The sequence below is a fragment of the Penaeus vannamei genome, chromosome 17 (genome assembly GCF_042767895.1).
Source record: "Penaeus vannamei isolate JL-2024 chromosome 17, ASM4276789v1, whole genome shotgun sequence".
NCBI classification, from domain to species: domain Eukaryota; kingdom Metazoa; phylum Arthropoda; class Malacostraca; order Decapoda; family Penaeidae; genus Penaeus; species Penaeus vannamei.
This window is the reverse complement of record NC_091565.1, coordinates 12,935,095-12,947,594: the sequence shown is the minus strand read 5'-3', so window position 1 is coordinate 12,947,594 and position 12,500 is coordinate 12,935,095. Positions and strand designations below refer to the sequence as shown.

The 12,500-nt window shown below is 35.0% G+C and overlaps 1 protein-coding gene across 1 annotated transcript in view; it reads right to left on the bottom strand.

Moving 5' to 3' along the window:
* LOC113825856 (protein lin-10) overlaps positions 1–10,278 on the bottom strand; it is a 12,848-nt gene extending 2,570 nt beyond the window's left edge. Inside the window, exons 1-10 of the mRNA XM_070132446.1 lie at positions 10,240–10,278; positions 9,901–9,961; positions 8,356–9,542; positions 4,828–4,914; positions 4,509–4,670; positions 4,209–4,391; positions 2,847–3,059; positions 2,589–2,708; positions 2,260–2,400; positions 1–916 (exon numbers count right to left, since the gene is read on the bottom strand). The exon at positions 1–916 is cut by the window's left edge and continues 2,570 nt beyond it. Of these exons, the coding sequence (XP_069988547.1) occupies positions 845–916; positions 2,260–2,400; positions 2,589–2,708; positions 2,847–3,059; positions 4,209–4,391; positions 4,509–4,670; positions 4,828–4,914; positions 8,356–9,542; positions 9,901–9,961; positions 10,240–10,278 (2,265 nt within the window). The 3' untranslated portion in view covers positions 1–844. The remainder of the gene's footprint in view (positions 917–2,259; positions 2,401–2,588; positions 2,709–2,846; positions 3,060–4,208; positions 4,392–4,508; positions 4,671–4,827; positions 4,915–8,355; positions 9,543–9,900; positions 9,962–10,239) is intronic.
* Positions 10,279–12,500: the final 2,222 nt, after the last annotated feature.

Here is a 12,500-nt window from a genome sequence, read left to right as displayed (position 1 = left end):
AGAAGCTTGAATATTAATTTTATTACACAGCTGGAACTCTTCCATTCATTCTTACAATCCTTATAATGTTCTCTTATTTGTATTCTATTCTGTAGTATCTTTATTACAGTGCTTCCTCTTATAATAGCTTTAAAAAAATGTATAATACATGGATTGGATTTGAACCCTTGCGTTATTCTCCTGCCTCTGGATATTTGATTAGGCAGTGGTGTGGGACAAAGGATTAATTTTATTCTAAATTTTAATGCAATTTATTTGGGCGTAAACTTTTCACTAAACAAAGAAACAAGCAAATGATCATTACACTTATTCTTTTCTGTTTTTTTTATTTATTTATTTTAGTGCTCAAGTAATGAAATTAATTCATTTCTCTTTTTGTGGTATAAAATATTTTTTTTTACCTCCATTAATGGAATATAAGAAACAAGCCCTTAATCCAAACATGCTATCATATATTTAGAGACTAAATTTTCAAAAATTTATCCACCTATACCCTACTTTCAAACCAACATGTTTCACATGGTATATACTGTAAGCATAGTGCTACTCTGGAAACAATAAAGAGTGGCTGCTTGTATGTTGATCATTTAGGTCATAATCTTCATGTTGCAGAGAGCAGCATCCTCCAGCTTTTACTGGACTTTTTTTCAAAGAGGTTTTGTGTAATTTTCACTATATTAGTTTTTTGAGATAGAATGCTGGCCACATTTGGTTGTCAGAAAGCAATGTGCAGATAATTAGAATGGCACCCTTTTGGATCCACCCACACACTAATCCACCCACACAGAGAGAGAGAGAATGGCTGTGGCACTTAGTATGCACGGACAGCACAAAAGGTGAAGCACTATATATACTGTGGAGTTTCTTGGCCAGTTAACAGGCGGAAAATTGAAGTAGGCATGGTCTTCATCCGGATCTGGAACAAATGATAAAAGAGCATGAGCATGAATATATATATATTTTTTTTTTACAGACACTGAAATAAAAATAAAAGTACTGTATGCATTTTCTGTTTTCACTATTTAATTCTTCTGTCTAACTCATTGGATCTGTGTGCCTAAATTTGGGCATGATGATTCCTTGAGAGGTGGCTCTCCGTGGTCTAAATGAACACTCAAGTCCAGCATCAAGACTCCTTACCTCCTCTTTGAAATGCTTTTAGCCTTTTTTTCTAGACACATTTTTGCGGTTTTACTATTTTCTAAGGACCACATCTTTCATTTGATATGCTCAATCAAAATGGTAACAAACTGTTATTTGTTATGCACACTTGATATCATCTCTCAAGATAGTTTATACTCAATTACTCAGTAAGTAACACTGCATTACCTGTTTTAATTTTCATATTTGTAAGTTATTCAGTTTTCTGTAATATATTCTATACCACCAGTAACAGTGGGCAAAAATAGATTCCTGTGCATAGACATAGCATCCTCACTCTTCCAGGCATGGTTAACGTTGGGACATTCCCTATCACCTGAGCCTTGGTAATATTTTCCCATGATGAGATATTGGAGTCACCCACCCCTTGGTCCAATAGGTTAAAACACTCATTTTAAGCTTTAAAATAGGAGATATATATACATGATTTCAATCCAAATGATGTGATCATCATATGAAAAGACTGGCTTGAATGGCAGGGGTTATGATCATGCTGTCATGGAAAAATTTGGCTATGGTCCGAGGGGATGGAAAAAACTTGCTGCAAGTGCACAAAGCTCTTGGAGGGTGATTAGACTTGGTGGGCACTTAGAAAGGGGCTTTTCCATTATTTCCACTGATAAACAAGTGTAGAATGTACCATCCATGAGCCATGACTGGAAAAGCGCTGGTTCCTTGGAGGACACTATTTCTATGCTCAGGATCCTATTCCTACCTGCAGCAAGTGGTGATGCAGGTTGTATTATATAAACTTGAAAGTTATAAAAAAAAAAAAAGTTTTACTTACTTTTATTATTAATGCATTGAGTTAAGGACTATCTAAAGAAATGATATGGAGTCTGTGCAAGGAAAAAAGTTAATTATCATCTTGATCAAGCAAATCAAAAAATGAATATAGACATTGGAAAATGGCAAAAGGGTAAAAATGCTTATGCAGAAAAAAAGAAAAAAATACTGCAAAAGGAAGGCATATAGTCTTGTCACTGTACATAAGTAAGCCTAATGCCTGTATTCTGATTAATGTGATGGGATTTTTAAAATTATTATCGTCATTATGACTATAATTAATTTACCATAATGTTCAGAAAGCATTCTTACCTCACCAACAGAAGTAGCCAAAAGATTTACAATTTTTTCATGAGGAACAGCAACCACAGACTGACTATTTATATCAATAATACGATGACCAACACGTACACCCCCACGCTCTGCTATTCCACCTCGTAATAGACTACAGATCTGTAAAATACAAATTTCATGTAAAATGGCAAATTTTGTAATAAAGTGATTATACAGCTCCATAGCAAAGATTTAATTTTAGAACATGAACATATTTTTGTCCATCATTTTCTATTATGTCTACAAAGCAAGGACAGTATTTCAAAATGGGAATTCAATCAAACAATTTAAAGAACAGGAATACTTACAACACCGTTTTGTACAGAGAAACCTAATTGGTATTTTGTGTCGGGTCTTCGAATTTTAACTTCAACAACAGGTGGACAAGGTACAACTGTGAGCTTCACAGCCGTGTTATACTTTGTGTTCTGTAATACAAATTATGGTATCTAATGAAGTACATGAACCTTTCAGCTGAATCGTATTTTTAAAAGTAAATATTTCAACTGGTTTGCTCATTATAAACAGTATCTAATATTAACTTTTTTCTGTGGAAGGATTCATACCTTTATGTAGTTCTGGCATGTCGAAAGGGGCAATCCCACCAATGAAACGCCATTTATAGCTATTATTTGGTCACCGATGTTTAATTGGCCACACTTTGCAGCAGCACCCGTTGGTGAGAGGTTTGCTATGACCACAGTTGGGACCATAGATCCCCAACCCGACTCGACAACCACCACACCCAAGATTTCACTCTTCATCTTTGGTACCACAACCTGTAATATGAGTTGATAGATCTGAATAAAATGGTATGAAAAGTTCAGCATCTACTCTATTGTGAAGAAGGCCAAAAAACAAGGACAAAACAGGCTGCTGGCTGTTCTCACTAAAACCAAAATTACTATAATTTCGGTAAGCAAAAATTTACATAATGTACAGTACAAAAAGAGAAAAAAAATACAAGGAAAGACTAGACATATCCTTGAACAAGTTATAGAAAATCTTTCTACCACCACCACTCCAGTGATACTTTTGGCTGCAAATCTTAGAAATGACTACCAGTAAGAAAAAATCATACTGAAAAAACATGACGTACTGATAGCCTGTTATATGATACACATTCTACGAAAAGCTCTAACTTATGTGTGTTCACCCAAACTTGTATCCCTCTCCAACAGTATAGCTGTATCACTTACCGTTTTTGTGATATATAGGTCCTGTACGACGTGGACATGTGGACGGTGTGGGTGGGGCGGCAGAAAAGATTTAAAATGCCCATTAGAACATACTTTCACTTGGTGACTAATGACCGCATTTAAAATTGATTGGTCAAAGGTTTGGGCATTTGGGCTTGGTGGGCGTTCAGGTGTCATTTTTCATTTGCAGAACATAATCCACACTTTAAGCATAAAGCGATTTGCTTTTACTCCTGACATGTAAATACTGTATAGACATAACTACATGCATACAGACAGACATACTCAACTTAAATAAGCACTGCATCACACAAATTTTCATCATCTTACCATACATCCACACCAATACTTTCAGTGCTTGGGATATCAAATAACTAGTTTTCATATAGTGAAATTTAAAAACATCTTTCATGTGTTTTGTCTTACGAAAGAGCAATACCAGGCAGTAAAGAGCATTGGTGTGTTTATCTTTTCCTTTTACCTACCACAATGGGTTTACCAGTTGAGTTCTAGTCTACATGTTCTCTTTACCCATACCCATTAAATGTGACATGATCAGTCATTTTGAGCATTAGATAATCTGAGTCTCTTTTCTAATCACTTGTCCATTTTCTAGTGTTATGGGAAGAACTTTTCTGCATCAAAACCTATGGCTCAAAATTGATGACAGTGTCACACACAAAAAGTACATGTACTTAAGATTATTAGATTACTAATATTCAAACTCGCCTCTTTCTGCAGCTCCTTCTTGGCAAACATTTGCAGTTCATCCCCAAATATCTCTTGTGAATTTAGAACTTCCTGATAATCCATCTCTTTCACAAAGCTGTGATCTTCTATGCCATTAGCCTTCAGAAACTCAAGGTATGCAACTTGGAATGCTTGACCGATACTCTGAGCTATAAACTGTGCCTAAAAGTAAAAACAAGAAAAATTAATCAAAATGAACTCTGCAAAGACACAAATAATGAATAATTATACTTTTTTCTCAAAAAATCATACACAAAGGTAGTAATCTCAAAAACCTACCTCATCACTTTCAAACACATGGCAAATCATTTTAGGTGTCTTCTGTATGTTGTTGCCAGTATCATCTGTGGGCAGAACTCTCCTTCTTGCCATTAGAACAACGAGATCTCCAATGTCAGCAATGTAGGAGATGGTACGGAGGGCATGATCCATCATGATCTCCTGAAGATTTGTAAAGAACTTTAATTGCTTCTGTCCCAACCAATAATAAAAGTGATTTGCTTTTCAATGCATGTTTCATGTTTGACTTTAAGAAAAAAAAAATATTGGTACATGTTACCACAGAGACTTGAAAAGAGACATTAATTAAAATGCTTACTTTTAGGTCTGTGTTCAGCACCATGATTTTTTCCGTGGATATAAAAAGATCCACTTCTGTGCTGGGCTGAGACTCTCCATCAGGGGCCTGGACAAGAGCAATAAATTTTTAATGCTTCATTATTCTTATAACAATAAAGTTCTTGAAAAATTATTGCAACAGTTTAATCACTGATACATTAAACTCTTTTGTAACAAACTTATATATATATATATCTACAAACAATGTTAGAATGTTGCAAAAATCTATGTTTTTTAAGTGCTATACCTACTATTTGTGCATAACAAAATTGTGTTCTCTTATGTTATAAGAAACATAAACCTTGGTTAGCAATAGTAGCCAAAGCAATCCTTTCTATTAAGTTCTGTGATGAGCTTTTTTTAAATACTCAACGATAATACTGATGAACTTTAGTCTACTGATATCAAGTTTACAAGTCATTGATAATGAACATGATGTTTTATATGGCCACAACTATGTATTCTAAAGAAGTTTAAAAAGTTTCATTTAAATTATCCTGTAATTTTCAATGGCAAAAGCCTTTCATGTTACAGTTGTTACTTGCACTTTTGAAAAGTGCATAACCATTCTTTTGCTATATTATCAATATTCTGGAGAGAGAAAGAAAAAAAATTAACTTATGGGAAAACTAATAATACTTATATTACACTGGAAACTTACTATTGTAGGATTATAAATTACGCAGAAGGAAAACTGCCTACAAAGGGTAGGAGAGTTGAATATCAAATCTAAAAACAATACAAAAGAGGGAATCTAGAAAGAATATAATGTGAAATGATAAGCAAGAAAGCATGAGAAAAAACTACTAACTTGGTTTCAAAATAGGGGAAAAAATAAGTAAAAAGGGTATTTGCTTTTTGACGATACAAAAGCACTTGGCCCCTCCTATTAAGAGCCATGGCTATTTTGGGGAATATAAATATAATATGGAGACCAAGAGAGATTTTCCATACTGACCAGTGCTACCTGCCACACATTTTAATCAATCCACAAACATACACCTGTTCAGGAAAGTCCCTAAAAGTTGGTAACTGTGTATGGGTAATTACCATAATGCAACAAGTAGTCCTGATGAGTATCAAAAATGTTTTTGATATATCCAACAAATCATAAAAAGAAAGAAAAGATATTTATATGACTGTTTAAAATAGCTTCAAGAATATGGAGTAAAGGTGTATTTGAAAGAATCTTGATAACATTCCAACCATGCATATTGCCATACCAGTGTAAGCAACATACATAAATTTCTTTAGAGTGCACTTAAGTGAACAGACTTGAGTGCATATTCTTAAAAGTTCAACCCAGCATTCCTTCTGATTATCAATAAGCAACAAATTACATTGCATTACTCAATACACTGATGCAATTTTAATTTTATTAATTAAATAATCATTATAGAACACCTGGGTAGTCCCTTTGAGAGAAGAAAGCCTATGTACTCTTTGATGCCTTACAGTCTAATTGCACATCTATGAGCAACTTACCAACGCCTACACCGCAGCAGCAAAGAGGAAAACAGATACATTGGGTTAGTGAATTTTAGGAAATGTTATGAATTATGTGTAAAGGTTATTAGTAAAAACTACAAAAAATATTCAGGATTAATCACTGAGATATGGTTATGTCTACAAAGGAGGCAAACTTGGTTATAAATATCTTTAATGAACTATTATCTAACTATCAGGTAGTCTCAGTGATTTACCCTGAAACGGTTTGCAAAATATTATCATTAATCAAACTCAGCAACAAAACAGCGTTTATCATTAGCATAATTAGTTAAATGCATTTTATGTCTTACTTTACTTAGAGTTACCAAAATGCATCTCCAATGTTCAACAGTGAACAATAAACAGTGACTGCTACTATTCCAAAAACTGCTATACACACTTCATTACAAAGTAAACATACTGTACAGACATAAAACATTTTACATCAATAAGTATCAATAAAATTTTAGCAACTTTAATTTCAAAATATCATACACTAACTACTAAACTATGCCATTAATGCCCACCATATTCTGTAATTAATGTTAATACACAAGGACTATCTAATTTTCTTAATTTTCTGGTTCTTTCCACCTTCCTCTACCCCCTAACCCCTTTTCTACTTCTCTTCCCCCCTCACTCAGAGAAAGTGAGAAAACTGAGTCTTGTACACAGCTTGTTCTGAGGATATCAATAAACATACATATAAAACATGTCTGAAGAGAAATTAGAGAAAAATACAATTACTTTTGATCATATCAATATAAAAAAGAAAGAAGAAAAGAGGTTAGCCATATTTGCTAGCAGTCATTCATATACCAATACTGCTCATTCATATATTCTAAAGAAAAGGCCTCTAAGTAAACATTTAAAAGACAGTTCAAACTTATTAGAAATAGAAAAGAGATTATAATTTCCTTTGTACATATCCACACATGAAATATTTGAAGCATTCTTTGAAATTCTTAAGAACCTCAAAAAAATCCTGTCTTTATTTGTATCTCAAAACCTTCTATCAGAAGCCTACAAGGAATATGTAAAGTACAGTCAGTCTCCAGCCATGATTTATATCATTGTCTTTCTTTCTTTCATCTACAAAGTCAGTATTTCAAGTGGACAATTTTCCCCAGGCCAGCTAATTAAAGATGACTTTATAAACATATAAGTAATGAAACAATGCACCCCAAAAACATCCTCCTGAATCAGAGATATGACAAAGTGCATGATGAAGACTGCCAAGAAATCAGAGATATAGTCTTCAGAATACTCTAACTGAAGGTTTTTAGCTTGTATTTACAGGCAGGATATCGGATACTGGCACTTTTTCTGCTGTTGCTCCGAATCAGGTTTATGTTCATAAGTTATTCTCATAGCCTACACTTTACGATTCAGACTTACTACCCTATACTTTTTAAACAACTTTCTTCCTTATTTGGTCTTTCCATCAATTCCTTTTGTTAAATTTTATCTTGCACAACTGCTTACATTTTCATGATGTCTTGCATCCCATTCATTTTTTGCTGTCACAAGGACTATGATAATAGCTAAAGGCATATTCAGCAATCAAACAATTTATAGTCATGATGACAAATGCTATCATCAATTTTGCCTGTGAGAAAGACCAGACAAAAAATAACTTTATATATTTGCTTTTTCTTAACTTAATCAGTCCCTTTCACACATACATTCTATCAATCTAAAATTTTAAGGACATCTCAGAAACAAAAAAAAAAAAGATCCTGTAACTCTTAACCCACTGCACTTCCATAATGGAAAAATAGGATCCTTATGTGAACTTGAATAGAAGAGAAGAAAGAAGCAAAGAAAAAAAAATGTGCTTCTTAATCTGATGTATTGTGAGAAAGCACGGTACATGTCAAAAGAAAACAAGAGTTCCATTCAGAGCATTTTATAATTTTTCAAAAATATCATAAACATGATTCCAATTTACTTCTTGTATAATGCCATAGTTTCCTTCCTTTATGATCCAAATATGTAAATTAGATCATATATAACCCACCTTTAAACGTGAAACGGCCTCCATGACCATATCCTTCTTGGGCCGCTTACAAGTGGTAGTCTTGCGCGCAGGCGCTTTACCTGACTCCTCAGCAACATCCACCGATCCAACCAGGCGCAGGTGGAATACCGTCCCAGCAGGACCAAGCCCTGGTCCCCCACCCTCCTCAGACACCCAGTCCAAGCTCCCACCACCTCCATCTATATCCAGTTCCTCATCCCTATCATCTGAGGTGGTTCCACTGGCTCCTGGGACTACCGTCAGGACTTCTATGCACTGATCCTCACTATCAATACTATCATTTTTATCACCCTCCCCTTCTGTTTCATCATCAGCTCTTATGACCTTCCGTTCATCATTGTGTCTATCTTCCTCCTCTTCATCTTCCTCCTCTTCCTCCTCCTCATCTTCATCTTCCTCCTCCTCTTCATCTTCCACTTCTGCTTCATCATCTTCTACTCCCTCCTCCTCCTCCTCTTCCTCCACCTCCTCTTCACCATCATTATCAACATCTTCCCTCTCATCTGCCTTACTTTCATTATAGTTTTTACCATCCCTAATATCTAGCTGTTGCTGCTGTTGTGGGTCTTTTGGCTCTATAATAGTTACTATATTTTCCGAAGATCCGATGGGCTCTTCCAGAATGCCTGTTGGTAAAGGAGCCACAATTGTGACACTGGAATGGCCTGAATTTCCTTCAGACACATAGGGGCAAGCTGCCACAGCATGAGACATCCGTGGCATTGGTCTCCAAGCAGAGGTGTTCCTAGAGGTCATATTTTCAGGAGACTTTGGGCTGTAGCCTTGGCCTGCCTGCAGTGAACTGATTACCTGTGGACTGGCTTGGGCTCTAGGTGAAGGTTGGGGTCTTGAGGTTTTTGAATCTCTTGGGGAATGCAAATTCCTGGGTGAGCTATATTCTTTGGATGAGCTTGAATTAACTGCTGTCGGAGGAGGTACAGGAGAGTGATGGGAGATGGGAGACTCCTGTGGGCTTGCAGAGTGTGGGGGACCCGGGGGTGGTTGTGGGTCATGATTATCCACCAGCGCTTCCTTATCATCATCTGCATCCTGACAGAGGAATGTTGTTTTGGTTGGTTGTCTATCTACTGTAATGTTCTTTAAGTGGCGAGATTCATTAATTAATAATGAAAGTCGAGAGATAACTACAGAGGGATAGAGAATTTTTCAACAAGTTTGGAAACAGCTTAAAATGACAGAATTTGATTACTAATCATAACAGGTTATAACAATTTTACATTATTTATTTTCACTGCATCTACAATTAAGGAGGGGAAAAATTGGGGACTTGAAACATGTCTCTTGGAACACAATGGGACAGGTGAAATCATACATCTTTTTTTAAAGCAAGGCAAAATAAAATACATAACTAAACACATGAACAAGATGCAGACCTTCATGACTAATCAGCAACTTCATAAAGCCTGGGGCTTATATAATACTCATGACTTGGTATAACTAAGCCATGTTGAAACACAAGGTCTGAAAGGGTGGTCAAATTGCCATTTTCAAGAAGCTAGTTACTGTTACATGTTGCAGCAAATGACACACATGCAGCGACGGTAGCCAGCACGAAACCAAGGACCTTTGGGAATGACATAACAAGAATAACTATCAAAAGTGAAATTTTTGATGATAATGACAATACAATAAAATGATTCAAGAATAAATAACCAACCAAAACAGACATTAACACTGCCTGGTAAGCAGAATAAATGAAGAAGGAAAAACACTGGCATAGATTCTGTCTGTGCCCACTGTGTTACCTATATTATAGGATTCATTTCATAGGACTCCAGTAAAATTCACAGACAGATGACTTTCCAAATCACATCTGATAAATCATATAACAACAGATAACACTGTAACTTTCATGATCAAAACATGCTTAATTGTCCCCATGTCAAGAACAGTCATTGCTCTCTTAGATCTGGTTCCTCCCACAGCCTTAAAACCTCCCCTCTGCTCTACCAATAACTTACACTCAAAAAGGAAGACCATTCAGTCTACCTGTCAGTTATTGCATTCAAAGAGTACTTATTGGTTGCAAGATATAGTGATGGTCAATAAAGTTGTTAAAGGTATGCTCAATCATCAATGTGACATGAGACAAAATTAATAGAAATCTCAACTAACCTGCCAAATTACAGATATACATGCAGAACTGTAAATCTAATGGCAGACAAGATGGTCCATAGACTATAAGCTCCAACGTTTATGGGAATGCAGCATGAAGATACTGTATTTTTAAATTATTCTAAATTACTGGTTACTCAACATAATGCACTTTTGGGAGACACTTTGACAATGAATCTGCAGACAGACAAAACACAGCTTGCTTTACACATGGGGAGCACATTTCCAATAAAACTCTGGGGGTGTACAGTAGCTTTTAGGAGTCATCAAAAAAAAAAAAGGTAATAACATGGTAACACAGTGTCACAAGGAAATGAAGACATGCAGGACAAAAGCTGTTCTTCCCACCAATCAAGACAACAATATCTTCAAAATCTTTTTGAAAGTTTGATTTCTGACTTTTTTGTATTTGTTAACAACTTGTTTGGAATTTGCTACTTTGTTAACTCTGATGTAAATAAAATGCAAGTCTTGTGCTCTCAAAAAACACATTGTTACATTGAAGGTTTAATGGGAAGTAAACAGAGCGTCTGATACTTATCTCACATAGTAGTGGAGTCAAAGTACATATTCACTTTTACTTGCTAGATTATATAGATCATACAATTAACAAACAAAAATTAATCAAATGACTAATTACTTCCTTGAATTGAAATATGATGTACCTTTTAAATTCAACTTGTTTTAAGTCCTATAAGTACACATATTCTTCTGTACTTTCAAATTTCAAGGATACAAATCCCCATGAAAAATCACTGATAGTACTAAAAAATCAGGTATATCTTTTATCTTGATTGTAACTATCTACAGTAGGGTTCTGCTCAGCAAACATTTCAAGGTCATGCATTCTTAACTGCATAATGCAAACATTTTACTATTCATTTACATCTAATGCATCTTTTCCATCTAAAATTTGTCATGATAAACATACTTGATGTTAATGAAAATACTAATAACTGTACTACAATAATGTCTCAAAAAAACAGAAAAGGGAATTATCATGGAAGATGCGTTGAGAAAGATGAGGTAAAGGAGAGCAGAACAGAGGAAGAATGAGAGGAGAAAAGTGTGGAAAGGGAGAGAAATAAGAGAGCTATTGACATCTGGAAGGAACAGACGAGAGGCAGTAAAGAAGATGCCTAAAATGGGAGGCACATATGATGAGATACAAAAATGGCGAGAAAAGGAAAGACAGAATGAATGGAGAAAAGAAGAAAATGAAAGAGAAGAGAGAGAGAGAGAGAGAGGAAAAAAGAGAGAGAGAGAGGGAAAAGAGAGAGAGAAAGAGAGAGGGAGAAAGAGAGAGAGAGAGAGAGAGAGAGAGAGAGAGAGAGAGAGAGAGAGAGAGAATAATGACATGTTTGTGCATGCGCAAATTTGTTTAGATGTTAAATACAAGTTCTATGTATAAATATATGTATGTATACCATATATCTAAAAGCTTATACACAAACAAAATGGCCATTACATATAAAGTTATATATGTGGTACAATCCTGTCTTCTTTGGTGTACCTGAGGTATATATGTATTTCCAACTAAAAGAAAATGCCCTCTTTAAAGGGTACTTGACTATCCCTAGACAATAAAAATGCCATGTATGACTCTACTAATAACTAAATTAATCTTACAAGGAAAATAAAAAATGAATCACTACCATGAAAAATCTCATTAGGCTGACACTAAGTCCATTTCCTCAATTCTATGATAAAAAATGAAATAATTTTTTCTTATCAACATTTTCTCCATATATTCATTACATGATGAATTCAACATAATATTTCTTCCTATAATCTTTATCATAATACCTGAAACCTAAGTAAATAATGTATAACACAATCTTACTGATAGACCCCAAGACTTCATCACTGTTCATTCACTTGAAAAATTCTTTGGCAAACACTGGAACTTACCTTGTGATCTTCCTCTATGACAAGACAGTGATGACATTCATTCTCCAATATAACACACTCTGATCTCACATCTTCCT